Source organism: Acanthopagrus latus, chromosome 13, assembly GCF_904848185.1.
Source record: "Acanthopagrus latus isolate v.2019 chromosome 13, fAcaLat1.1, whole genome shotgun sequence".
Lineage (NCBI taxonomy): Eukaryota > Metazoa > Chordata > Actinopteri > Spariformes > Sparidae > Acanthopagrus > Acanthopagrus latus.
In genome coordinates, this window is record NC_051051.1 from 3,835,058 (window position 1) to 3,862,432 (window position 27,375).

Below are 27,375 nucleotides of genomic sequence, written 5' to 3' on the forward strand. Positions count from 1 at the left end.
AGTGAAGTCCCTCTGGTCTCCAGGTGTTGCAGCAGGTGGCGGGGAGGCAGCTGCCTGCAGCTCCGGATCAACTGGAACCGGGCCAGCTACAACCGGAGCGCCGTGGGCTCGGCTGTGGGTGTCTGTTATTTTGCCCCAGTTGACTTCTTCTATAAGTAGCAGGTTCAGTGTTGTTGCCTTGAAGCAGTTTGATTAAACACTGGTCTGATTTGGGATTTGGACCATGTCAGTGCAACAAAACACTCCATGTGTTCAGGTGATTAGTCTCTGTCAGTGGATGCAGGAACTAAATTAAACTTAAAGCAACATTATGTAACTTTTTTCACCATGAAATAACAGATCGAAATCATTTTTATTGTACAATATCTGACAAGGTGTTTGTTTGTATTTACAGCAGTCGTCTTGCACTCAGAAACTGTGGAGGGGTGGTAAAAATAAAAAAAATAAAAACAACTTAGAAAACTGATATTTGATTAACTGCGTCACAGAATGAAATACCAGCTCGTCCTGTATGTTGGCTTGATGATGAATCCTCTCAAAACATCTGAAATATTCCAAGTTCAATGAAGAGCTGCAGAACAAACATGAACCTCGCTGCTGTGTGGGACACACTTTTAGCTCAGCGGCCAGATTATTGTTGCGTTATTCTGTTTTGCTGACTGATTGTGAGCAGGTTTTAGAGTTGTGGATGTCCTCTGGATTACCCCGAAACTTCTCCTTCTGTTTTAAATTCTTTATGATTTACTCTCGGATGAGGAAGAAACATCGAAGTCCTGAAGTTGGAGCTGAAATAACTTCTATTTTTACGACTGTTGGCTTGTGGATGTTTTGTGTATACAGCCTGATGTCGGGTTGATGTTGTGCCTCCAGTCTGGACTCAAAGAGTGTTTGTTCTCTCAGAGTTGGACTTTCTGCTTCAGATACAAACGCTGATGTTTGGTGGGGAGATACGGTCCATTATACAGACGCTGGACCAGAGACGACAGGTTTGTGTTGTCCTTTCCGTCTCTGGTGATTTGAAAACCGACTTCCTGCTCCTGAACTGTGATCCAAACCAAACATGCAGCGTAGTACTGTAGTATACAGGTGTGTGTGTGTGTGTGTTCTCCTGTTTCCTGCACAGCTTCAGACGTGGCATTTTTCACCGGCTGCAGGAGATTCCCACCGTGTTTTGATTGAACGTGATACCGACGACTCGACACCACTTTAAAGCTCGGCTCCGCAGCAGGCGGCGTCCTGTGTGGGTCCCTCACGACAGCGAGGGGCTTCCTGGTGCCTCTGTGTTTCTTGGCTCTTGTTGGACGAAGTATTAACATCAATATTTACACTGGTGCTCTGAAGGAGTCGTGGTACCAAACATTATAAATGTCCCGATCAGATCGGAAGCTTGTTGCGTTCTGCTCCGAGCAGACGACGTTCACTTCCTGTGACATGTGACGCCAACGTGGTGAAGTTAATGCATAAAGTTACATTTTTTTCAGACATTGGTTATGAAAATGTGCTGAAATGCAAATGTTCCGTCCCTCCGAGCACGAGCTTTTAATAATTTAAGTATTACATTTTTAAATTATTCATGTAAATGTCATTACTTTGATGAGAAACCCCAACATTTTCCACTACATAATGACATTAAAGCTGCCACTTGACCTTTACTTTACGGTATTATTACATAATTTAAGGGAAGTCACAGTTGGAGTTTTCCTGTCTGACTCAAAGTTCTGGAAAGTTGCAGGAGAGCAGAATAGATTCTAGTAAACAAGACAAGAGGCCTGTCAGGTATTTTATCGTCCTTTCTTCGTGATGATGCCATGTGAAAATGTGCAAGTAACCCTAAAATATGTCAGACAACACAATCAGGCAACAAGATGATGAAATGTCCGAGGACGTGAAGTCGGCAGTGAAATCTCAAAACAGCTTTTAGAAAAGACGCGTTCCTTCTTTTGTTAGTCGGCCTGTGAATCATCGTGAAGAACGTCTTTTTATTCTACAGTTTCAGCAGCAAATCATCGTTGTCGTGTTGGAGTAAGACCCGATTAAAACGCTTGAAAAGTTGTAGATAAATTAACCTTCCCCCTCAGGACTGTCCCCTCTCAAAACGCCAGGTAACCATGACAACGTCGTTATTTTAATGATGGCAGCCGAAGTGTCACAGTACAGGAAGACGTCTGTGATATAGTGCGAGAGTTCACTGTGGTGTTCCCAGAGACAAAATGATTATTTTTAATGGTGCACTCTGTAGTTTTGGGAGAAAAGTTGGAATCAGAAGAGAAAAATCGTCACAATCTTCGATGCCACCTTTCTGGCTTCATGCTTGTTTATCCACTTAAGGAAAAAATAAATGTTAATATTGTTAAATGTTATATTAGTATTGAAAATTTAAAATATTCTGAGTTTGAATTTCTTCTCCAGAACTACGTAGTGGCCCTTTAAAGTCCTGATTTATTTGTGGATCGGGATGTCGTTCACGTTGCAACGTAGAGATTCGAGATGCTGCTGTTTTGTTTCCTGACTGTGAAAATAATTTTTTTGCATGTAAAAAAGTCAAATCTAAAGGACATATTTCAGAAATCAAAACTTTCTAGAAAATCTATGAGTTAAAAAAAACAATAAGAAATTAAAATAACTACTATAAAAACTAAATTAGAGATTAATGTGGGAGAAACCAGCAACAGAAGGATCCATAACAGGCCAAAGAAACATGAATTCATCATGAAAAGAGTCATTATATGTGAATATATTCTACATTCCCATCACTAAAAGTCAATTTCTGATCTCTACAAACTTCTTCAGGAATCCAACATCTGAGCCCTCGTCTTCTTCAGACATCTGAAACTGTTCCCGCCCTCACACATGAACCAACAAGTGTTTCCTCCGAGCCTGATAATGAATCTCAGCATCGTGCCGTGTCTCAGTTCCAACTCCCTCACAGTCCGGTGTGATGCCAATCCCCCTCTGAACATATATGTGTTTGTCTGCTGACATTACCTCTGTGTGTGAGTGTGTGTGAGAGTGTGTGTGTGCGTGTGTGTGTGTGTGTGTGTTGGAGTGGGAACAGCGAACGCTCCCATGTCCTCCTAAGTGCTCCTGAATGTCACATCCTATCTGCAGCCTGTCCCCGAGGCACAAATGGACACTCCATCCACTTGTCAGGTGATTAATCTCCGCTCCCCTCTCTCCCTCATCTCCTCTCCATCTCGCATTCACTGTGTGTGCGCCCACAGCTTCGTCAGCCATACAGAGCGCCGTCACACACACACACACACACTTAACTCCATACACTGCCTCTCCCACTCTCCTCCCAGTGACGATCAATGAGGAAGACGGATGTATTATTCAGCACATTAATTTAGAGGTGGGTGTGTGTGTGTGTGTGTGTGTGTGTGTGTTTCTGGCAGGATTATTAGGGTCCCTCTGAAAAGATGATGAAGTCGCACACCTGGCAAAGAGAGGAAGAAAGTAGAGGGGAAGGGCAGCGGTTAACAGAAAGTGGACCAGACAAGAGAAATCTGTGATTCCTCGTGTGAGGCGGAGGGAGCAGGAACACCTCTGGTGGCTCGGAGATGTTCTGGGGAAGCTGTGTTACCGCGCTAATGGGCTTCTAGAGGCAGAACATGTCGGGGCTGATGCTTCAGTGTGACCGCCGGGCCCTCGCGCTGCTGAATGCTGATTAGCGATGGGAGGGCCGAGGATGAGACGGCATACCTATACACACTAACAATGCACAGAGATAGAGAGAGAGACATGAGGCAATACGGCAAACTCGTCACGTCTGCTTATCGCCGGATCTGCAGCGCTCTCGCCTCACCTCTTGTCCTCCATGAAAGAAGAGGCATCGGATTGTAAAGTGCCGGGGTTATTTCTGTCAAGGGCCGACGCCGAGCATTAACCGGCTCCTGTATCGCTGGCACCCGCTCGACGAGCACAAGTCCTCCGTTTTCCACCGCCCGATCTGAAACATTTAGCCAGGCAGCCCAGGCATGGAGAAGGCAAAGTGTGTTTAATGAGACATGCCGTGCCCATCTCCATCTTGTAACTCCCAATTGAGGAGACAATGAAATTTCATTGGCCCGTACAGTGTAATCCCTGACTTCCTTAATGTAATTGGAAATCAAAGAGTCCCCTTCAGATTGTCCCTTTATTAGTCAAAGCAGCTGGATGGGTTTTTTTTTTGTACCAGTTATTGGTCTCTGACAGGCTCAGGATTTGGACCATTTATTGTGGGAAACCAATAAAGTTTCTTTATGACGGAGCCGGGTAGTCTTACATGTGTATCAGAGGCTGCCGCCTGTGGTTTTATCAGCATTGTAACACTTGTGCAGATACATTAACAGCCGCCCCGGGCCGGTTACTGCTGCAGAGGGATTAAATGGTGCTCGTGGGTCGAATCCACCCAGTAGTTCTTGTATTAATCATGACCGTGATGTAAAAGTTGTGTGTTTGAGGTTGTCGACATTTGGTGTGATCGGATCACAAGTGGGCAGCTTTCAGCCCGTCAGTCGACACCTGGCTACAAGTGCGTCACGACATGCAACATGCAGATAAACGCCTACATCACTGGAACAGATCAACATGTGCTGTTACACAAAGAAATAAATATCTTCATGTATAACATTTGCCGAATTATCAAGAAGGCCCAAATAGAAAAGATTTTGTTGCAGACAGTGTTTCACCATGTCTGTAAGTTGCAGTGATGCAATAGCAAACTGACATTTGTTGCAAGGAAAGAAACATCTTAATGTCTTGTGTTTAATGCTGAATATACAAGAAGGCACCAGTGATTTAGATAAAATTCACAGTAGTCGTTTCACAAAGTTCGCAAGTTTCTCCTCACTCAACAACTCTTAAAATCGCTATATTTGTAAGGGAGTCTGGGGATTTAGTGATTGGATCTCAAATGCATTCTCCGTGCACCTTGGAGGTGTTCGCACCTGTACTCTGAGCTGTCCACTTCTGATCGGATCACTCAGGATGGATGTGAGCCGGGCTTTAGTGCCTCGGCATCGCACCAGACAGAATATCCCGAGGTGATTACCGTCAAAAGTTTTCAGATCCCAGTAAAGACGGAGAGATTAAGACTCACTCTGTCTTCTGCCAATTGTCCTCCACAGTTTTCCATTTTCCACCCTTTCATCCCGCTGCTTCCTCTCCAGCTGTTATTCCGACCACTTATTAACACGAAATTACAATCTATTTAGGAAGCATCACTGAGACTTACCAGTGCTGTTTGCAGCTCATTTTCTACTAAATTAACTCGTGCTCAGAGCACCGTAAGTACAATTGAGGAAAAGGGGGATTCGGAAGACTGTTTCTGTATTGTCTGTAAGTAAAAATGGTAATGATTATGAGTTTGTTTCATCAGGACACACACACACACACACACACACACACACACACATACAGGGACGCAGTGTGGGGAGTTGATTAATTGGGGCGCCATAAATTGAAATGTTGGTTGGTTTTCTGTGAAAATAGCTGTTGTAGCGCTCTGATAGCCTTTGTTAGTCTCTTGGGCTGCGTTTAAATGGCACACAGAGGATGTCACGTGTTATAAATCTATTAGCGCTCGCAGATAATGAAGCGGCTGGAAAAATGGACAGAATGCGAGAAAAAAAAGCTGCTGGATTTACAGCTTACATATGGAAATATTTAGATTTACAGCTGTTGGTAATTTTCATTGGATTTTATGCTAATCGGCGTCCTCGGACTCGATTCAGCCGACTTCTCCTAACGCGTCTTTTATTGTTTAGTGTGACTGTAACTTATGTACCTGAACGCGGCACGTCCTCCCCCCTCTCGAGCTCTACTCCCCCGTACGAGACGTGATGTACCTTTAATGTGTCATAGTGAATTGAGAACAGCAGGGTGGGAGGTGGGCTGCACACCGGGAGCCCCCCCACGAGGCACGCCGAGATCAAGCAGCCAGAGAGGCGACGAGGCATTCCTCTGCATACATGAATATCATTCGAAGGAGAACAAAGACCACAGAAGTTAATGACTTCTCTGTATCTTCAAGTGCGCGGCTGCGTTCTCTCCGGTCCTCGAGCAGTCGCCCGGTTCAAAACAAGAAACACAAGGAGCGGCGGCAGGACCACCGGAGATAAGAGCTGTCGCTGGGAGCATGTTTTTACTTATTATGTTCCTGTTATGTCGTGTTAAAACGGCTTTAATCAGTGTTTTTATACCAACATCAGTCACAACAGTCGTGTTTTATGTTGCAATATGTGAGAATTGAGCTCAAACAAACCAGAGGAGCCACTAAATGGAGCTGTTGTTAGCTCAGTTAGCCACACAGCTAACATTCAGACATGGAGCACAGGGACAAGAGCTGGGGCTAACTGGCTAGCATGCTAACTAACACAATACATAGAAATCATCAATCATCAAAACTGCAGTTTCTTCACATTCTGTGGATGGTTTCAGTTGTTCTTGCACGTTTCTTAATTAAAATTCTTGCGTATTGCCCCTTAAAGTTGTTATTAGCTCTTGGGAGCATTGTCGTCAGTCAGAAAAAGCAATTACACAAAGTTAGCAAGCAGGGAGAGAACCGAGTGCAGAATTTAAGCTCGTGGCCAAAAGAGCTTTTAATATAATGTCCTGCTGTCATTTTTTTTAACCAGCTAAGAACAAGAATATAAATCAGAAGTTATGTGTCTCCTACTTTCATATCTAGTGTTGAGGATTTTTACTAACGTACACCTAAAAGACAGACTCGTCTCGGAGGGCTGTGAGGCGGATGAATCTCTCTATTCTTAGACCCTGACCTGATCAGACCCTCGCTGCATGTCATTCCACCTCTCTCTCGTCTGTTTTACTGTCACTCGACAGCTGTCCGGTCCGATTAAGCCATGAAAAGGAAAATATACTTATCCTAAATAAGTCTGAAGGCTCCAAACATACATGAAGAAGATGTATACGGTGTGTTACAGCTTGTCCTAGCAGACATTTCTGCTATGAGGTGCTGATATTTAGCATCTAGTGTGTTAGCATGCTAACACTAATACCACCGTCACTGTAACATTACTACTTAGTCGTAAGCACAAAGTACAACGGAGCCTTTTTTGTCATAAAAGTATTCTAGTTAAAATTGTGACCTGGCTCAGCAGGATTCTTCCTCCGCGGTTCATCAATATTTGTGCAAATCTTCAACTTCAGAATTTCTCTGTCTGCTGTGTGCTGGCTAATATTGAAGCTTCCATTAGTTAATCTCCCAGCGGCCATCACAAAAGGAGCCAAATGTCAGCAGACACTGTACCGCCGGAGGACTGAGAGATGATCTGAATAACGATGACACTCGAATCGTTAATTAGATCAAATTAAAACTGTAATCCTCAAAATGATTTGCAATAAAAATCACTTGCTCTTACTCCGCGCGTGTTCTCTCTTTGCTCTGTCTCTGTGGTCAAGGTGCCCTTGTGCAAGGCACTTACAGCAGCTCCCAGCGGTTCACTAAGGAGCCTGAATGTGTCTGAACGCACCGCTTGATGTGTGTGAGGCGTTGACGAGGAAGAACACACTCACGTTCAACAAACCTTCGATAAAAAAAAAAACAAAAAACTAAAGGTCAAAAGAATAATCATCATCGTCGCCAGCGACATCACAGCACTTAAATATTTCGCGGCTCTCCTCTGCTGCCTTTCTGCCAAACACCCAGAACAAGCTAATTAAATCTTCTGTCAGGCACGGAAGTCACTCTGCTTTCATCCTCCCTCCATTCACGTCAGTCACATCAGGGACACGCATAATGACACATGTTTTAGGGCTGTAATTCCCCCGTGCATGTTAGACATTTCTCTCGCGCCTGCCTGCATGCTAATCAACCGAGCTGCTCGTGCGCCGTTCTTGTCCGACTCCTAAATGCAGTCTGGCGGGATGTGCGGCAGCTTTTATTTGAAGCTGGAGAGTCTCAGTTTGAGAGGTTGTGCAGATCAAACAGGCCTCCAGATTGCAGGGAAAACACTCTCACACATGCACATAACACTCTCCCTCAGGGCTGAACGCGCTGTTGGGCTTTAAACTCAGCTGCCGCCACTCGTACAGGAGCGTACTCACTTTCCCAGGAGTCTGGAGCCGAGCGGAGGGGGGTTCAGCTTAGCACATTGATCAGCATGAAAAGGCAGACGGACAGGTAACAGATAACCTCGCGTCCTCGCAACTGGAGAATCAAACGCCGGCTGCTCGAATGTATTCATGCACTCGTAGCTCAGCGGAACAAGTTGTGAATGGATCTGTGTGTGTGTGTGTGTGTGTGTGTGTGTGTTACAGTGCTGCTTCCCTCTCAGTTTTGCTCCTCTTGCTGGCAGCGTGTGTGTGATTAAGCTAAGATGTAATGAATAGGGACAGAGCCCCGTTGTTTGGCCGGGCAGCGCTGTTTTCCAGCTGAGAGAGCCATTAACCTGTTAGGAGGATCGACTGTGAGATTACACAATCTGACCTGACCAGAACACAGACTTCTTGGCTCCTCGGGAGTGTTTTCAAAATTGTAGAAATTCACCTTTATTCACTGACAGGAATGTAAAACATGTGCACGTTGGTTTGTGGCTTCAGTGTAGCCGCTCCAAGGTGTGAAAATTGAAGGTTATTGTTTAAAACCTGTCAGTCTGTTCGCTCTGCACTTCCTTCAGAGCGCTCCGTCAGCGCTTATCAAACCCATTCTGCTTTCTTATTCAGCAAATACCTAAATCAATGAAAAACATACCACATTTCCCCACTTCACCACTGTGCATCCTGGCAGATTGACACACAGTACAGCACACGCATACAAACGAGCACGCCGCTCAGGTTAATTAGTCATTGATGCCCGATTGCCAGGCAGCTCATTTAAGGCGGGTCACCACAAAAAAAAACTGACGGAACGGAAGGTTGGAAGAAACGTGACCTAAAGGGAGAGGAAGAGGGATGAAATGAAGAGGTATCTTTAAATTGTTTACTGCAGTGCAGCCATGACATTAGATGATATAACTGGGATGCTGTTGAACCGTTGTATTTTCTGAGATGGTTATCCTCACAGCGGCTTCCACAGACGAAGAAGTCGCTCCCTGTCGATGAGAGCGGTGTTGGCTCCACCCTCAGTAAACTTAAATTGTGTTTGTCTTCCTCAGACGAGTGCGGTGCTCTGCTCAGGAGGCTGTGCTCTGCTGGCCGTCAGCTCCCTGTTGGCCATCATCACCATCTTCCTGCCCAGCGGAGGATGTGAGAGGAGGATCTGCACCCTGGCTGGATACATGCAGATGGCTTCCGGTGAGCACAGACGTGAACACGCACACTAGATGTGTACAAAATTCATCATTTCGCCGAATCTCGCGTTCTCTTTGCGTCTCTCAAGTAGAAAACATCCTTCACTTTTCAGGAGTCTTTCACCATTAGAGCCACTCTGCATCAAGCACTGATAAAAAAAAAAGAAAGAAAGAAAAGGAGCTGACTTTGTGTTGCCGATCAGTCACAAAAACAAGAAAAGACAAAAAGAAACAGCTCGAGGACAGCTGCTGCTAGGCAACCGCAGTCTGCACCGTACCTGTAGGGGTGAATCGGGGAAGGGGAGGCGAGGATAGATTTAGAGCTCGCTGTAAAAAAGACAATTATGCCTCCTTAACACAGGTCATTGGTTCAGGGCTCCATGTGACTTATCAGGCCGCTGCTTTCGTTCAAACACAGACGGAGTCTCGTAAACAGAGCGCGGACGTGTCAGCACTCCGGCTTTAAAAGCCCATAATGCAGCACGGCTCATGTCACCGCTCAGCGCCGGCCTTCACGCTCTTGCATTGTGAACTCGACCATTTTAATGGCGGTCATGTTTTCTGTTGTTGTGTGAGGGAATGTGGTTCCTGTGTGCTTTAGATATCAACGTACTGTCATATACATGTTACATTTACCACCGTGATGCTGTAAACACCCACTTTATTGTGCTGCTACTGCGTATTTACGTCACATTATGTAGTAGGTAGTTCATATCTGTCATAAAGTATCATAAAGCCTCTTTAACAGACGAGAATGGCACTTCTGTAGATTGCATACCTCCACCAAGGCCCAACAGTCCCCTCTGTCCTCACACATAGATAGCAGCCACCTAAATACACTAGATTTTTTAAGATCAAGATCCAGTAATTACTCCCTGAGAAATCAAAGAAAAACACCCAGTCATGCAATGTTAAAGAAAGAGAGGAAACAAATAATTGATCCGTCCTTCTATCTGGATCAGCACCAGCAGTTAAAGGGGTCTATTCTGGGCCGAGACCCATCTTCCATCCAAGTTTCGTGGAAATCGGTTGTGTGGTTTTTGTGTCGTCCTGCCGACAAACCAACATACCGACAAATGTGTGAAGTGTTAAGTGCCGAGTCGCAAACACCAGCATGCTAACGCGTCAATGTTAGAACATTTTCTCTGCTTAAAGGTCCCATTTCATGCTCATTTTTTCATATTTTAGGTGTGAACTAGAAAATGTTTACATCGCTACATAATACTGCCAGTCTGCTCTGACTGGTCAACTCTCACGTGCCTGAGCAGGCCCCGCCCACTGTCAGCTCTGCCAGTGTTTTTGTAACCATGGTGACAGTGTAGCTGTGACATCACAAGCTTACAGAGCCGTGAGGGCGGAGTTTCCCTGGAGAACTTCGACCTGCTTTATAATAAAACAAGACATCTCATATTACAGGACATGGGACGTCAGCCTGGTGATTTTGTTATTTAGCATTAGCATGATGATGTTAGCGTTTAGCTCTCTATATTCCCGCCCCTGTCTGCCTTTGCCGGAGCTCTTCCAGAACCTCTGAAGCCATTTTGAGTTAATAAGTCTGAAGTCGCTTCATCGGCCCGCTCTCTCCTTCAGCTCGACTGATCCACAAACCCGTAATCGTTACTTTTTTTTCCCCTCTTCTCTCATTTATTTAGCATCAGCAGCAATTACGTGGCCTCTATCCTTGAGAATATTGAGTAGCTAATTTGAATCCCTGCATGTGGCATTTAACGAAGCGTAATTAGAGGCTGAATTCATTGGGCAGGTTAAATCTTTACTGACGAATCTGGAACTTTCACAGGGGCATGCTTAATGGTGTGTTTAAAGTGGCCCCTCATCGCTTACAGCCAGACTTCTCCGTCTGACTCCAGGATCAGATCAGTGTTGCTCAGAGGGGGGAAGATGAGAAGGAGTCTGAGGCGAAGCGCTGAACCTCTTCCTGATTGTGTGCGTAATCCCGCTCTGTGCGATAGAGCTGTGCTGTCTTTTTCTTGGCGACGGACTTTTGCTAAATGACATCGAGAAGTGAGACGCCGGCGCCTTTGTTCCGTTTCCAGGTCGACTCTTGTCTTGATCGACGGAAATTTCACAGAGAGCCCACAAAGCCCCCGAGGAGGGCAGATCAGAAGAGTGTTTGTTTTCCCCGGCATTGCAAGTGTGTGTGTGTTTGTTCGTGTGTGTGTGTGTGTGTGTGTGTGTGTGTGTGTGTGCGACCAAAGAAAGCTGATAAACTGAAACAAAGTAGATTAAGAACAATGGGTTTCTTTGTGCTCGACAGATTATCAGCGTTGCTTTTGAGGGTGTGTGTCTGTGTGTGTGTTTTCTAGCAGATTGGAATAAAAATGAACCGTTGACGAGATTCTGCATGTCAACTTTCCCTTCGCAGATAGAAGTGATGCCTGTTTTGATCCCCCTGGGAGAAAACTGAAAAGAGAAATCCTACAAAGCGAGGACATTTTGCACATCAGACTTCTTTTGAGGCTCTGGATTGAGTGTAAACTCAGTAATTAGAGGGTATGTGACGAGAGTAAAGGCAAAGGCGAGTGTTTGGAGAGATTCTTCCCCAATTTGCAGCAGTTAGATTACATTTAACATGTGATGAGAGGACAGGTTTATTCTTGAGGGGCGATGAGAGATTGAAAGTTTATTTTGCATTTCAAAGATGGTTTGACTGAGGCACGTTAGCCTGACGCTAACCTGGTCGCTAACTGTACGGATGTAAACAAGCTAGCAGCTCTTACCTTTTCCTCTGAGCGGCCTCGCCTCCCCGCATGCAAAATCCCCCAGGACAGTATTTTGCAGGTGCATGTCGCTGCCTCATGTCGCCTTTGTGCTGCACAAGGTGATTGTGATTGGTTGAAAGAAATACAAACAAGCCGGAGCAGTTTTTCTCCCTCGATAAGCTGTTTTTAGTTCTGTGCTGGAGAAAGATTCTGGCAATTTGAATCTGCAAAATCTGACCTCCACTGTCACCATCCAGCCCCCACAGACGCCTTTTCACAGCCGACATTTGGACTTGTCAAAGACGGAAAACCGCAGGTGTGACCAATAACATTGACAAGGGCTCAGTTCTATTAGGAGTCGTAGTAAGTCATAGTAAGTCCTTAGCGAACACACAAACACACACACACACACACACACACACACACACACACACAAAGGCAGAGCTCCGGAACAAGCTCACATACACGGAAAGCAGAAATATGAACTCATGACACTCATAACAGAGCTGCTAGACCGCATCTATCACAGGCTGAATCATTGTCTCGTCTGAACTGTGGTCACACCTGCAAAGCTCCTGCTGCTTCCATTCACAGTAACATCTCCTGAGCCACTATTATTACACAGCTGGCAGGTAGGAGGCAAAACCCAGGGCTGTTTGTGTGTTCGCTTGTCGAGGTAAAGCAAGAAACGACCTTACATGTCAACCGCTCCGTCATCTCTTGCCCTATAAACACACACATCACACACACACAGAGCGGAGGGCTGGGTTGAACCAGGAAAAACCTTTTTTCGAGGTAAAGCTGCCCGGCTCTCTGGTCCCGTGGGTGAAGTCCAGAATTAGATGTGAACTTGCTAACCCAGCTCAGCGCTCCATCCAGCGGTTCAGCTGCTGCGCCCGCCGAGCGCTGCCGCCCATCAATGTTTTACGCCTTGAGAGGGAGGGAGGCAGAAACATTTCTGTGTGCTGAGGCGGGGAGCTTTTCTCTCCTGTCATGCATATTTCATCGGGCCTGTTCTTCTTAGCGGTCAGGATCCATTGGGTTGCACGGCTCAGAGGGAGACATGCACACACAGACACTTTGCACGGTTACCAAATACACAGAAGCATCACTCAATCTGATTTAATAACATTTTATTTAGATTTCTTTATTTAGAGCTCACGTTCTTGCAGCGAGGCTTTGAGCAAATGTACTTAAATGCTTCATTCTTGCTGACCTCTGTTGTGATTCCAGTTAAGTTTCCTCGCCCGCTGAAAGAAGCAGCCGAACACCGCGTCGGGGTTTTGTCGCGGTGCAGTTATCTGTTCAGGGCTGAAGACACGTCACACTCGGCTGAGTGAACAAGCACTCGCTGCACATGCGAGCTTAATCTCCGCTGTTTTCCTGCAGGGTTATAGCCGTATTAACATATGGAGATAATTTACATTATGTGCTTACATGAAAATGTACTGGAGTTTTTTTGTTTTTTATTTGCTGCAGTGATTGCTTGTTGTTTTTTCCTGCTTTTTATTGATTCGCCTGCATGTGAGTAGAACTGAAAGAGAAAGAAATGTTAGTCGTGTGAAAACGGTTCTGTGGGAGCTGCTCTGGTTGAGGACTTGAAAGCGATACGCCTGAAGCTGTGTTTTCCTGCTCTTGAAAGAAATATGAACCAAAGCGCTTTTTTTTTTCCTCTTCTTTCTCTTACCTGTACAGTCAGAGATGTTTGTTGTTTGTGGTTTTTTTTCCTTCTTACACAGAATAGATAAAAGCAGAGAAAAGGCTCTCAGCAGTAAATCGGGAACCACAGCTGGAATCAGGCTTCGCTGTGGTGGTGTTTTCTTCTAAATATTGAAAAGCATATAAACCCAAATCGTCCACACGAGGGATCCTGTCATTTAAGAAATACTTCATGTGCTGCAGCATGAAGATGTTGTCGTGATTTTCCAAAATGTCACTCAGCTTTTCAAATCGTTTTAGCTCAAGACGCCGAGAGATTCCCGAACTGAAACACGATACGTTAACTGCAGCATGTTAGCATGCTGATGCTGTTTGAGATTACAGTTTACTTACTCGTGTCATAAAAAACGGGAAAAAAATAGCCTTTTATTTCTCGAAGTGCATCGATTTAAAACCTCCAACACTCGGTGCTCCGACCCACTTGTCTGTTCCTGGCAGAGTCGACTAGCTTTGGAGCTAACTGAGCTAATTAGCTAACTGCAGCTACAGTTGTTTTAGCAAACATCCTGTCTGTTCTGTAGTTAGCAATCCCCGTCCCTGTCTGCCGTCATCGGAGCGCTGGAGTTGGAAGCTTCATCTTCTCCGGATGCTGGTGTTGGTACCAGAACTGCTCTCCAGTGGCAGGTCAAACTGCTCATGGGGCAATTCAAGAAACAACAACCAAAAACATCAGTACAACGAGATCATTCTTCTGATATCTGCGGATATCACAGCACTTCAGCCACTCGCCTGAATTTAAATCAGAACCGTGGCTTCTCTCGGGCGCCGAATGAAGTAATTTTGCAGCCGCAGCAGAATGAATGAAAACGACTCTGTGTGAAGGAACGTTATCATTCGCTCAGCCGGCCGTCTTTGGCCTGAAAAGGTTTCTAATTTGCAGCTGAACTCCTTCCAACCCAGGCTGCACCCGGTGAATATTTCCCTTTGAAGATCCCTCCCTCGTGCAGCCCTCTGAAACTGTACTCTCTTATCTGCCTCCCCATCAGAGAGTCCTTCAGTGTTTTTTTACCTCCGACCCTGGCTGCTCGAGAAAGGAAGAGAGGCGGTGTGTGTTCCTTCTCACACACACACACACACACACACACACACACACACACACACACATCCAGTTTCATTGTGCTGATGCTGAGGAAGCCCGGCCTGCTGTGTCAGCGTTCCCTTGGGGCAAAGCAGCTATGCAGATGTCCTCCGTAGCACGCTGATGAAAATAGGAAGTTCCTTTGATCGAAGCACCTGCTGTGATATTTCAGCGCTGCCGTCGCCGCCGGAGCCCGTATGGATCCTCCGCCAGCTGCCAATCACGTCTCCGATACAGATGAATACATTCCTCCCTGTCAGGCTGGATGAGCGCGGCTCAGTCTATTAGCAGAACGTGTCCCCGCAACAATTAAATCACACTCTGCGAGTTTTTCTCTCATCAGAGGAAAGACGATTGGACTCGCATTAGTATTCTGAATCGTTTTCCTTTTAAAAAAAACTGAGAGAACTTTTTCTTAGAGAGCAAAAATCAGTGAACATTGTTTGATTTTTTTTTTCCTCCCTCCCGCTGCCTCCAGGCATGAAATGCAGCCATTCCAGTCCAGTTTACCATATTTCTGTGTGATGGGAGCAACTCCAGGTCAAGCGCCTTTGCTCAAAGATTCCTGGCCAGCCGTTGTTTTTTTTTTTTCTTTCATTCCCGCTCCGCCCTCCAGGCTGCTTTCTGCTCATCTAATATGCTGCTTGTCTGAGAGCAAACCCACGCTCCTTTTTCCTCCGACCCGTCAGTCTTCCATCTTCCGTCCAATTTCTAGCTTTCATCCTTCTAACTCGTCTGCTCTCACCGACTGTTTCCTATAGAGCACGTCTTTATCACAATCAGCTCCCCGGACTTTCTTTCTCTCTCTCTCTCTCTTTTTTTGTGCTTGTTTTCTGTCGATCACTGATATTTCATTCTGTTTCATCATGAGTCGGGCCGGCTCCGAGGCTCTGAGTTGAACTTGCTCACCGATCTCAAGAAGAAAATCAAGGGCAGAAAAAAGTCTATTTAACTTTCACCCACACACACACACACACACACACACACACACACACACACACACACTGTTTAATGTGTGTGTGTGTGTGTGTGCGGAGAGAGAGTGTGACCCAGTTTATCTGCAGTGTGTTGCTGACGCTGTCACCTCTTCACCTGTGACTCACCGAGCGCCGACAATACACATTAATCATAGATGTGCGTCTTGTCAGTCAGGGGTGTTTGAGTGTGTGCGTGTGTGTGTGTGTGTCACTTGATGTGTAATCAGAGCTGCATTGTGCTGTTGTTGTTGACAGTAATGCGATTGGTCACATCTCACACACACGCACACGAAGCAGTCTGAACATTTTTCCTCTGGTTTGCTCTGCAGTCGAACAAATCTCATTAATTAAACGGCGCAGGAGCAGATTTACACAGAAGTGATTCATATTTACTGGAAAAACATTTGCGCAGCCACTTCACTCGCACTCAGAGCGTTTACCAACACGTTTGATTCGTTCATTAATACTCGCGGCTGCTTTATTACAGCAGTTTCTCATCATTTTAAACGTTACCCCCCTCCCTCATCCTAATGTCCTCTTATGAATCAAAGCCTCTGTGTGTTTGTGTGATTGAGTAATAATCTCGCTCACCAGTCAATCAACCAGTCAATTAGAGCCGGACCGGTAATTAAGAGTGAACTTCCATCCCGTCCAGTTCATCTGTTTCCTTTTGATTCTCTGGATCTTTTCCTCCTGTAGACTTTGAGATCAACAGTTTTTAGATCATCAGCATCCATCTTTAATGTCGCCCCCGGCTTTGATATTTTTTTTTTTCCTCCTCAAATGTGAAGAAGAAGAAGCAGCAAGAGCACCAGTCTCTTTAAGGAGTCTTCCCTCTGATATTAATGTTTTCTACAGCATTAATTAGCCTCCCTTATCTTCTGGAAACCCTTTGATTATCTCGAACGTCTGCATACGGAAACTAAAAAAAAAAAAAAAGCATGTTGTCGCGCGTCACGAGCAACAAATGACACGTTGATGCGGGAGTGGAGGGAAATGAACGGAGGCAGGCTGGTTTTTTATTTTTTTATTTCTCTGTCTCACGTTTGCTCTGGTGGACTCGCTCTGTCCTTCTCCCTCCTGTCAGATGGACGAGAACGTGTTTGTCTCCCGTCTCCTTCCTCTTCCTGCTCTTCCGTCATCCTGCCACGAACGCCCCGGCAACGACACACACACACACACATTCACACACAAACACAGTTAAAGAAGTAGCAGCTATGCATATTACATGAGTCCTCCACCTCTGAAGGCCTCTTTGCCTTTTTTACATTTTCTAACTTAAAGCAGAGATGATGAGGTGGAAGAGAGATCCTGCACTCAAGGGGCCGTTTCCTCGCCAGACGCTGCTGTATTATGGGAAACCTCTGACTTAAAGATGTTTTCTGCAGCAGTTTGAAACAATCGATAATGTATTTGTGTAATGGTTAGAAACAGCTGAGACTTACGTAATCAAAGAAATCCAGTGCTTATTGATTTCTCTGTGAGAAGACAACATCTATAATGTCACTTCCTCCCCTGTACTTGAAGTTCACTCTGCATTTCTTCTCTTTGGCTTCATGATGTTTCACACATTTTCAACAGTGTAGTCAAATTGTTTAAAGCCTTAACGGTTGCAGCAGTGCAACAGTCCGTTTAAATGTTTCCTGATTGATCAGCAGCTGAAAACATGACATATAAGAGAATATTTCAAGGTAAAACAACATGTTGATAACCTGTTAGCATTCAACCACATCCTAGCTAACATTACCTTTTGTTTACATCCATTCAAGCTGAGATAAACACCTCTGCTGCTCTGCTGCTTACAGAGGCTCAACAATAAGTTAGATACACGACCCTCTTCACAGTCTGTAACAAGTTAAACAAGATCATTGCTTTTGTTTTAAATGTCTTTAAGATACAATTTCTCTAATGTCTTCCTACGTCATCATCCCAGATATTTCCAACAACGTTCCTGGAAAACTAAATGTACCCCCGACTTCAACATGAATCTTTTACCTCGAATGTTTCTGCCTGATTCTCAGTAGTACAAGGTTTTATATTTGTCACACGCACAGAGGATTCAACACAGTGTGCAGTGAGATGCAACCGTGGCTGTTTCACAATGAGAACAACAACTCCCATGATCCCACACTGCCCCTGTCTTTTATTTTTCATTGAAAGGCTCCCGGCAGCTGAAACTCAGTGATTTTTCACAAAACAATATTTGGAGTTGTACTAACTAGTGCAGGTGTGTGTGTGTGTGTGTGTGTGTGTGTGTGTGTGTGTGACGGGACGACACCTGTTTCTGCAACAGGGAACAAGAATCACCTGTGCTGACACTCAGGTGTGTGCTCTGGCTGTTTGACTCAGTCTTCAAGTGGATCTAGACGAGTGCTGGTTACAGTCACATGCAGACGGCTCAGTTATGGTCACGGTGCTACAACTGTGTGTGTGTGTGTGTGTGTGTGTGTGTGTGTGTGTGTGTGTGTGTTGTCTCCTAGGAATTCCCACCGGTGCCTGTTTGATGTGTAAAAACAGCCAGGATGACTCATTGTTGTGTCTGTGGCTGTTGGATTGCAGCTGCTTTATTCCTCCACATTGGGCCCTCAGCCGTAAACACACACACACGCACACACACACACGCACACACACACACACACACACACACACACACACACACACACACACTCATCGAGAGAGTGTGTGTGCGTGTTTACCCATGCTTTCCTTTCACTTTCATTTCTCTTCTTGTCGTTTTGTCCGCGTCCCCCCCTCACGCCGTGATTGATCTCTCTGCTCCGTGGCTTCTTCTTCTTCTTCTTCTTCTTCTTCTTCTTCTTCTTCTTCTTCTTCTCTTGAGCACCCGGTGATGAGCGAGAGCTCGTGTCGTGTTGTCTTGTTTTCGTTTTGTGCCATCTGTGTTGTTGGGAATTAGTTTTTGTAGGCAATATGAACGGCTGAGACCGCCGCTACCTGTCACACACACACGCACACACACACACACACACACACACACACACACACACGGCGTGATTGATTGGGCAATGCTGCTCGGTTGCTATTGCTTTGCTTGTGTTTACGACGTCCTTATTTGCATGAGGAAAATGAATGTGTTAGCTCTGCTAAGTGAATTAAAAATGCCGCATCTGAGGTCGATGTGGAGGTGTGTACATGCGCGTGTGCTGACCGGCCTGTTGTTGGTTCTTAGAGGAACAAACGTCAGCTCGTAGCCCGGCTGACATTACAACCACAGACCGCTTCTTCTTCTTCTTCTTCTACTCTGTTTATTACAGCCACTGTCGCCTGTATCTCCTGACAGAAATGTGTTTCTGTAGCCTAGTTTATCTGTTTCAAACCAGTCCTCTTCACAGTAACTTGCTACTTTCCTCCCTTGTGTTTTGAGATCTGTCTGTCATGTTCAGACGGATCCCCGGCTGGACCGGACGTGACCTCATTGCAAACACTGACACAGCAACATCAGCATCGAATTAGAATAAACCACAGCAATCAAAGCGAACGGACATCCATTAAGTGTAAAAGCATTTCTTAAAGAGACCGAAGTGATTCCGTCTCGATCCTCAGTGGACGGACAAAAGGTTTCCCATCAGTCCTGATTATCTCTCACGCTGCTGCTGTAAGTTTTGCTGTTTCTTCTCGTGCGTTGCAGGTTTTTCTGAACTTTCTTGGATGAAAACTTCGACAAAATACGTTCAGATTCAGATCAGCATCAAAAGTCTGTCACTCCGCCTCGCTCGCTCTCTCTCCGACATGCTCGCCGGATCGACCTGATATCTGCTCTCATCCAGCTGACTCTGAATGCACAGTCGGTGCCCGGCGGCTCTGCTGCTCACTGATGTCCTTGTGAGAAAAATATTCCCTCTGCTGCTCTCTCTGCCTCTCTCGGCTGCAGACACTTGAAAGCTCAAACACGTCCCGCGCTGGTTCATCTGTGCAGACCAGCGACTGTACAAAAAAAATAAAATAATGAAATAGTTCTAGACAGTACACTGAATTCAGTTTCTGTCTCAGGACTGTGAACTGAGCTACCAAAGTCTTGCTTTTTCAGGACTTCTGGTTTCTTTTCTCGGTAAGAAGAGAAGTTAGGTGCCGATTTCCAATTTCTAAATCCAAGCGTGTCTCTTCTCACGTGTTCAGTAACCGTCAGATAACACGACTTCATCCTGTCGTGCACTGACATGAAGAACTGTCGCATGTTCGGCGTGTGAAAGTGAGACACACCTGTCCGTCCACTCAGGCTGCAGACTGTAATATATGACACACCAGTGAAAGATGGCCGCCACTTATTAGAGATCAGAGGAGCTCACTCACCTGTGGAGGGAGAGTGTGTGTGTGTGTGTGTGTGTGTGTGTGTGTGTTCATTTTGACGCTTTGACAAGACCGCAAGTCAGTTTCTAACATGCCTCTCTGTCTTTGTCGAGGAGATGGTACCCACAGGTGCGTGTCTCCCACCTTGACACACACACACACACACACACACGCACACACACACACACACACACCTAAAGGTAGAGAGAGAGAGAGAGAGAAAGCTCCACATTCCTGTCTCGATCGCCCCTGGGCCTCACATACAGTTGGCACAGTGCCTCCTTAAATCAAACACACACTCCTTCACTCACACACACACACACACACACAACCTTCCCCCCTCAGTCTGGATTATATATCACACACACACACACATTCACACAGATACACACACACACCTTTGTGGCGGTCCTACAGATGTGTATCTCTGGCTGTGCAGACGAGGAGGATATGATATGTGCATCGCTCTCTGAGGTTATTTGTAAGCAGCAGCTATCATATCTCAGCAGGAAGGTGGAGCTCGGATCAGTATTCTGAGAGGGACCACACACACACACACACACACGCACACACGCACACACACACAGTAAGACACACTGGTGCCATAAAATCAGTCAGTTATGGATGGTCCCTTCTCCCCACATCAGGACCAGACGCTCATATTATTCTGGACCTGTCTCTATCTACACACACACACACACACACACACACACACACACACTATGTATTGATTTCATCGATCATTTTCGTAATGAAATCTGTCCTCATGTTTTCACACGTTGATCCACTTCTCCCCGGCCATCGATCTGGAGCTCCTCGGTGTGTGAAGATGTTTTTTTACTCATATGAAATGACGGACGTGTGGCTCACAGTGTGGATCAGATCAAGTCTCACGTTCACTTATATTAAAACTATGTAGGCTGAATAAACAGAAGAAGAAAGTGTGTGGAGGCTTTTTCTCAAACCTGCTCATTGCCAGGAGACGAGTCTGCCTTTCGTTTTCATTTGTCAGACATCATAAATTTGCCGGAAAAACAGTAAAAAGCTGCAAATTCTGAATTAGAAGCCAGAAAAGCAGTGAAGCTTCTCGCTCAGTTTTCATCTGTGCTGAGAGTTTCTGACGCGCAGCACCGATCAGGAAGCTAACAGATACTTTCTGAATATATTTTACTTCGGTCTCTCTTTCAAGCTCGGCTCCGACTGAACAGTGTTCGAGCCTCGCTGCAAAACAGACGAACAGGAAGGTATTAACGAGGCGGCACTCGTCGAGAGTGGGCCAGAAGCTGGTGTCAGTGGATTAGTGACAGCTGCAGACTGTATGTTCATGTATGTAGTGACATTTAATTAAATTGCAGCAACATTTTTGATAATTGATTAGTAGTTTAAGTCGTTAATCCGGCATGTTATCCAACAATTTGCTCATTTCAGATCATGAAATATGAGAATCTGGCAGAATATGAATTATGTATATTCAGAAAATGGTGATTTGAATGTGTCACCCTGAGCTCTGGGAAAAATTAAGCCATTATACGAGATAATATCACCATCATAATAACTATTTGCTGCCCTATTTATATGTTTTTGAAGTTTGAAAGTTGTAAAACAGAATTTTTGGGGCCTTTGTCCGTACTAATATTAGCTTAGTAAAACATTTTGACATTGATATATTGAGCAATATTCATATTGATTCCACTACAAATATATGTTCTGGTGACAAGATAAAGGTTTTAGTAAATCTTACCATCAGAGCGCTGAGACAGAAAACTTAATTAAATAATGATTAATCACGCCGAGCATATTTATCTGCATTATGTCAGTCACATCACATATACCGCTGTATTTATGATATGGCCAATATCGGCCAATAACATCGTCCAGCTGATCGATCACTCGCTCTCTGTTGTCTCCTTTTGGTGTTTCTATTAATTTGTCTGCCTCCCCTCCAGATGACCTGTTAGACTGTCAGTGTTCAGGTGTGTTTGCTCTCCGTAATGGCGGCTTAATATGAAGCTTAATCAGACACACACACACCGAGCGAGTGATCCCTCCTAATTGATACGTCGTGTGTGTGCGTCGGGCCGCTCGCCCGCCTCGCGTTGATTGATCTGCTGATGGGACGGACGCTCTGGAGCTTGTGATCCAATCTGTTACTGCAGAGAAGTGCACGGGCTGAAGATGGAGAGAGATCTCTGTCGTCTCTCTCTCTCTCTCCATCCCTCACCTCCCTCTGATTACAGTTTAAAGAGGGCACCTCACAGGAGCCGACAGACAGGAGGAGGAAGACGGATGGAGGGAGCAGCCGGTCCGGGACCGAACAGATTAAAGCCCCCCTCCGTCTCCCCCGTCTCCCCCGCCGGCCTCTCTTGTTCACATATTTCACCGTGTGACTGGAGGGTCAAGACGAGCAGCCTTTACTGTGTGTTTTAGTTCAGGTGACTTTTTTTTTTGTTTTGAAGTTTGCAGTCTCTCTATAATGCCGATCGTGCTTTGTGTCGGCATGTGAAGCTGCATGTCGTCTGTACATCTTCCTCCTCCCCCGGGCGCCTGCGTTCTGCCGGTGAATCTCAGTGTCCTCATGTGAGCTCAGAGCAGCAGCTAACCCAATAATGACTCCGACCAGAAGATAACGCTCTCGTGCAGAGAGAGCAGACAAATGAAACAGTCGGTGATGGTGGAGGGGGGGAGGGGGGGGGAACATGTGCGGCATCTGAAACACGACGCACCAGTAATGACAGCACAAAGTAAGCTGCTGTCAGCACCGACGCGTCAAGAGTTTCACTTGTTAATCGTTTGCAGAGACAGATTTTCAGCCGTGATATCAAAACCAACAGAAGCTACGACCAGAACCACAAAGACAAAGAAGATGTGATTGTGTTTTAATAACAGTAATCATTCATGTTGTCCGTGTTGAGGTTGAACGTCTCGCGATCGTTATCCGTCCTCGCTGACAGGCCGATACAAACAGCCTCAGTAGGAGCTAACACTGTGTCAGCGGGGCTGAATCGCCCGTCCATGGATGAGATGCTCGCCATCTGCTGTGTTTACACTTTCAGACTTTTTCGACTGTATTCTTTTGACAGCCTTTGATGCATTAATGATTTCCTCTGTCTCTCGGGCCTCGTAGCTTCGGTCTGACCCTGTTTACTCTGGAGTTAGCTGCACTCTTTCATCATGGCTGGAATTCCCCTGGCTCGCAACTTCTAGCCAAAGCATGTCAGATAGACGGGGAGAACGGAGAGAGAGTGAGGGGTTTTTGTTTTTTGGGGAGGAGGGAGAGTTTGAGAAACGCAGGCTGTCATTGTCTTCCCGTCAGTCTAATGCGGCTGAACGCTGTTCATCTTCCGAGTCTTTTAAAGATCGCTTCTGTGGAGTTTCTGCTTTGTTAGACGGAGTGAAAAACAAAACTCAAGATGTGGATTTTAACAAAGCGGAGGAAGAGTGATTGCTGGTACAGTAAAACCTTGCAGAGGAGACGAGTTATTCATCTCTGCACCGTTGCATTTCTCACACAACGTCCGCTTTGTCAAGAAACACAGCTGCCGACACATTTCCTACCTTTTTAGCGCTCTCTCGTGATGAGATGTGAGGTGTGGGAACTGGCTGCAGATTGCTCCTCTTTCTCTCTGTCACACACAAGCAGTTTAATGACCGGGGCGGCGAAAAGCTTCTGAGGAGAGGAGACATCTATACGATACAAGTCGTCTCTTGAGGGAAGACGAATGCTGAAGACAAAACGAGGGAAGCTAAACCAGACGGAAAGAGAGAGAAGAGGGTGGCTGCAACAGCAACAATTTTTTGGAGACCCTCTTTTCTACTCGGCGGGCGTTAGCCGTCCCTGGAGTCTCCCAGCACCCTCAATCTGTCGCCACACAGGAGGGGAGAGCACGCACACGGCGAGCAGACACGAAGCCAACAATCATCAAACCTCAAACCATAACACGATGAGCATCAGCATGTTAGCATTGCTATTATTAGCATCTTTTACCTGCAGTCATCATTGTGTTAAACTTTCCTGGTAGAATCTCTCCCTTATTTTCTTGTGCTGCAGACGTCTCTTCATTCCTCTTTTCGATTTTATTAATATTTTACTTTACTTCTTTTTTCCAAATCTAGAAACTGAAAAAAAAGCAGAAGAAATGAAACAGAATACTTATATTCGCAGGAAAGTATCTTGCCGGCTTTGCAGGATAAGAAGATCTTTTTAGTGATCCCTGCAGGGAAGCAGAGAAGAAGAAGAAGAAGGAGCCATATAGGTTGGTGTTTTATTAATAAAGCACATGAATAAAACAGTAATAAAAAGATATAATGTGGAATAAAATAGGTTAAAACTAGGGCGTCGGCATTATATTCAAGAAATATAGCTCCACAGTGACTTAAAAATGAAATTGGCAGCATAATAGTTTGGGACAGATTTACAGATTAGATGACAGAGTTACATGTGGCTGGTTGTCGGTCGGGGAACACAAGCGTCTCTGTGGTGGAGGTCAGAAGTGACACGGAGGCTCTGATCCCTCCGTCATCTCCGCTCGGCCTTTTACTGCCCGGCTGTTTAAACGCAGAGGCCAGAGGAAGTCGACGACCCTCATGAGAGCGACTCTGTACGACCGACCGCTGACCAGCACTTTGAAGTCGAGGGGGAGGGACGTTTCCTCTGATCGTTAATCCTGCCCCGTCTCTACCGCGGCGTGTTGACCGGCTCTTTCAGACGGGAAAGGGAAATGCCACCGTGGAGATGCTTCGGCGTGCATCAGAAGAGACCGGCGGCGCTCCTGACAGCGGAGAGCGTGGATGCAATTATCGCCACAATGCCTCACTTGAGCCTCAAAGAGAGATGGAACAAGGAAATGATATACGCGCACAACTGTGTTCCCTCCTCACCCCTCTGTGCTCCGGCTCTTCCTTTCAACTCTCCCTTTTGTTCCCTCTTCCTCTTCCGACCCCCCTCCTCCTCCTTCCCATCACGCCGTCCCTCCATCGCCTCTTCATCTTTCCTTCCTCGTCCTCTCTATCTTTTGAAAGTCTCTGAAACGGAAATGTCTGGTGACCTGCCCCCTGACGAGGACCGAGGATAAGTCATTGTTTTCTCCCTCGCAGGCGTCGATTGATGATTCCCGCCCCTCGCGTACATGTATTTACTTTTGTCGAACACATTCATCCTCCTCCTCCTGCTGCTGCTGCTGCAGGTTCCCGGTCGTCCCTTCATACAGACGCTCTGAATCTATGTGCTATAAGAGGAGCGCCATTAATCTCCTCGTCCCGCGAGAACGCCGCGTTGTTTGCGTGAGTAATGAGCTCCGTACGTCCACACCGTGTCTCTGTTGTCTTTAATTGGTGCAGTGTGACTCTATTAGAGGGGATCCGCTGTAATTAACGTCTTCTCCAGAGTCGGAATCCAACCGAACGCAGGCCTGATTTGTTTTAGCATTTTATCGATCAGTTATTAACGGTTGTGAAGTGAAACTGCGTGGGAGAGTTCAGCTGATTTAGATTTCTGAGTGTGGACTTTAATTACACGTCAAAATCCTGAAGCGGCTCAGTGTGACAGGTCCTGTGTGTGTGTGTGTGTGTGTGTGTGCAGGAATGTGTTTGCTCAGTGTGTGTGAGTGTGTGTGTGTTTGTGTGTTGGTGTATGCCTGCAGCGCTGTCATATGTGTACCCAGGTGTGTGAGACAAACCATAAGGAGCTGATAAATAATAACGACGCTCCCCTCCGTCCCCGCCTGCAGCTTCTTTAATCACTCAGCTCTCCGTTTACATCTACACGCAGTCGGTGGAAGCAGATCACGATGAGTTTGAAGCAGTTCAGTGTCTTCGGTAAAAAAAAAAAAAAAACGTTGCTGCTCAAATATTAAGAGCCTGGCGGTCGATGGCTGTTGACTGAAGCTTTTAGCCGTGCTGCCGGATGATTCGTGGCTCCCAGAATGTGAATTATATCGACTTTAATGATGCCTTCACATTTCCATCTGACGCTGATATACCTGAGCAGTTGATGACATTAGCATCAGCCTCAGACGTGCTTTGTGTTTAGAGCTACTGTGATCAGACTCAGCTGAATGGAACGAGATAACGTGTTTGTGGCTCTGATTGGTTCAAGGCTAATCTGTTATCCTGCAGAGTAATGTTGGTCTGCAGCCGCCGATGACCTCTGACCTCTGTCTGATTGTGTCCGATTACAATTATCAAAGTGTCTTTTGTACTATTCTCTACAAACTACACACAAACAATAGTATAAGTTTCTGCCAGGATACAAAAATCGAAGTGTCAACATTAAAAAACTGTGATTTCTCAGTAGGAGTTTTGTCTACAAGTCCTGTTTTCTGAATGAAATAAAAAAAAAAAAGATGAGTCACACTTTCAGATCTTTGGGGAATATTTTGGCTTTTGTGCGACTGTGTGTGTGTGTGTGTGTGTGTACAGTATCCATGCACGCTGCGATGAAGCCATGTTATGTGATCTCCCTCCTGATCGAGGTGACTTGGATGGGGTAGTGATTTTTTTGGGGGGAGCTTCCTGGATTAAGATGTCAGGCAGGGCTGGCAGGTCTGGGACTGCTGCGCTCCCTGTGATATGACTGGCAAACACACTCCCATGCTGAGCCATGCGTCACACACACACACACACACGTGCACACACACACACACACACACACACACACACACACACACACACACACGTGCACACACACACACACATGCACTGCTAGTTCAAATAGTCTTCATCCCTCTGTTTGTTTTTGTGTTTGTGTTTGTGCATGGACGCTCGGTGTGTCACTGCCAGTATCCCTCCTCCTCCTCCTCCTCCTCCTCTCTGATGATCCGAGGCACCGTCGGCTCGGCGCAGCCTTGATGTCACTGTCATGCCAGCAATCTGAAATCTGAACCTCCCTGCTGCCCGAACCAGCCCGAGGAGGGAGAGAGAGAGAGAGAGCAGCGACGAAAACCGAGCCAGGGAGGAGAGGACGGAGACAAAAGCCTGGTCTCTCTCCTCCGCCCTCCTCCACGCTCTCACTTAGTTCTCCATCCAGGTGACGAGGGGTTTTTGCTGCACAGGATGAATGACGAGGGATAATCCCCCCCCTCCCCCGGCTCACAGATAATCAACTTACACCCTCTCACTGCCCGTCAAGCTCGCCTCCCCGTGTCCGGCCCCGCTCACAGTTATTGATCAAAAAGCTTTATTCGTGTGTATTCGTGCTTCGGAGCTTCACTCGACCTCGTTTAGTTTCTTTTCTCACACGTTGTTCTCGGCCCATCGGCAGCTTTCACTGGGATTTCTCCCTGAGTGTGTCTGTGCCTGCGAGGGGCTCCATTAAGCGTCAGGCTGCGGTGCGGTGTAGATAATAG

The 27,375-nt window shown here is 46.0% G+C and overlaps 1 protein-coding gene across 2 annotated transcripts in view; it reads left to right on the top strand.

The window, feature by feature from the left end:
• The window catches only part of LOC119030856 (transmembrane protein 211), a 93,359-nt gene that overhangs the window by 16,918 nt on the left and 49,066 nt on the right, over positions 1-27,375 (top strand). For both annotated transcript variants that reach the window (XR_005078438.1, XM_037118778.1), the window contains exon 2: positions 9,099-9,237. Coding sequence is in view for 1 of the 2 variants with exons in the window: in XM_037118778.1 (XP_036974673.1) it covers positions 9,099-9,237 (139 nt within the window). In the remaining variant the exon portion in view is untranslated. The remainder of the gene's footprint in view (positions 1-9,098; positions 9,238-27,375) is intronic.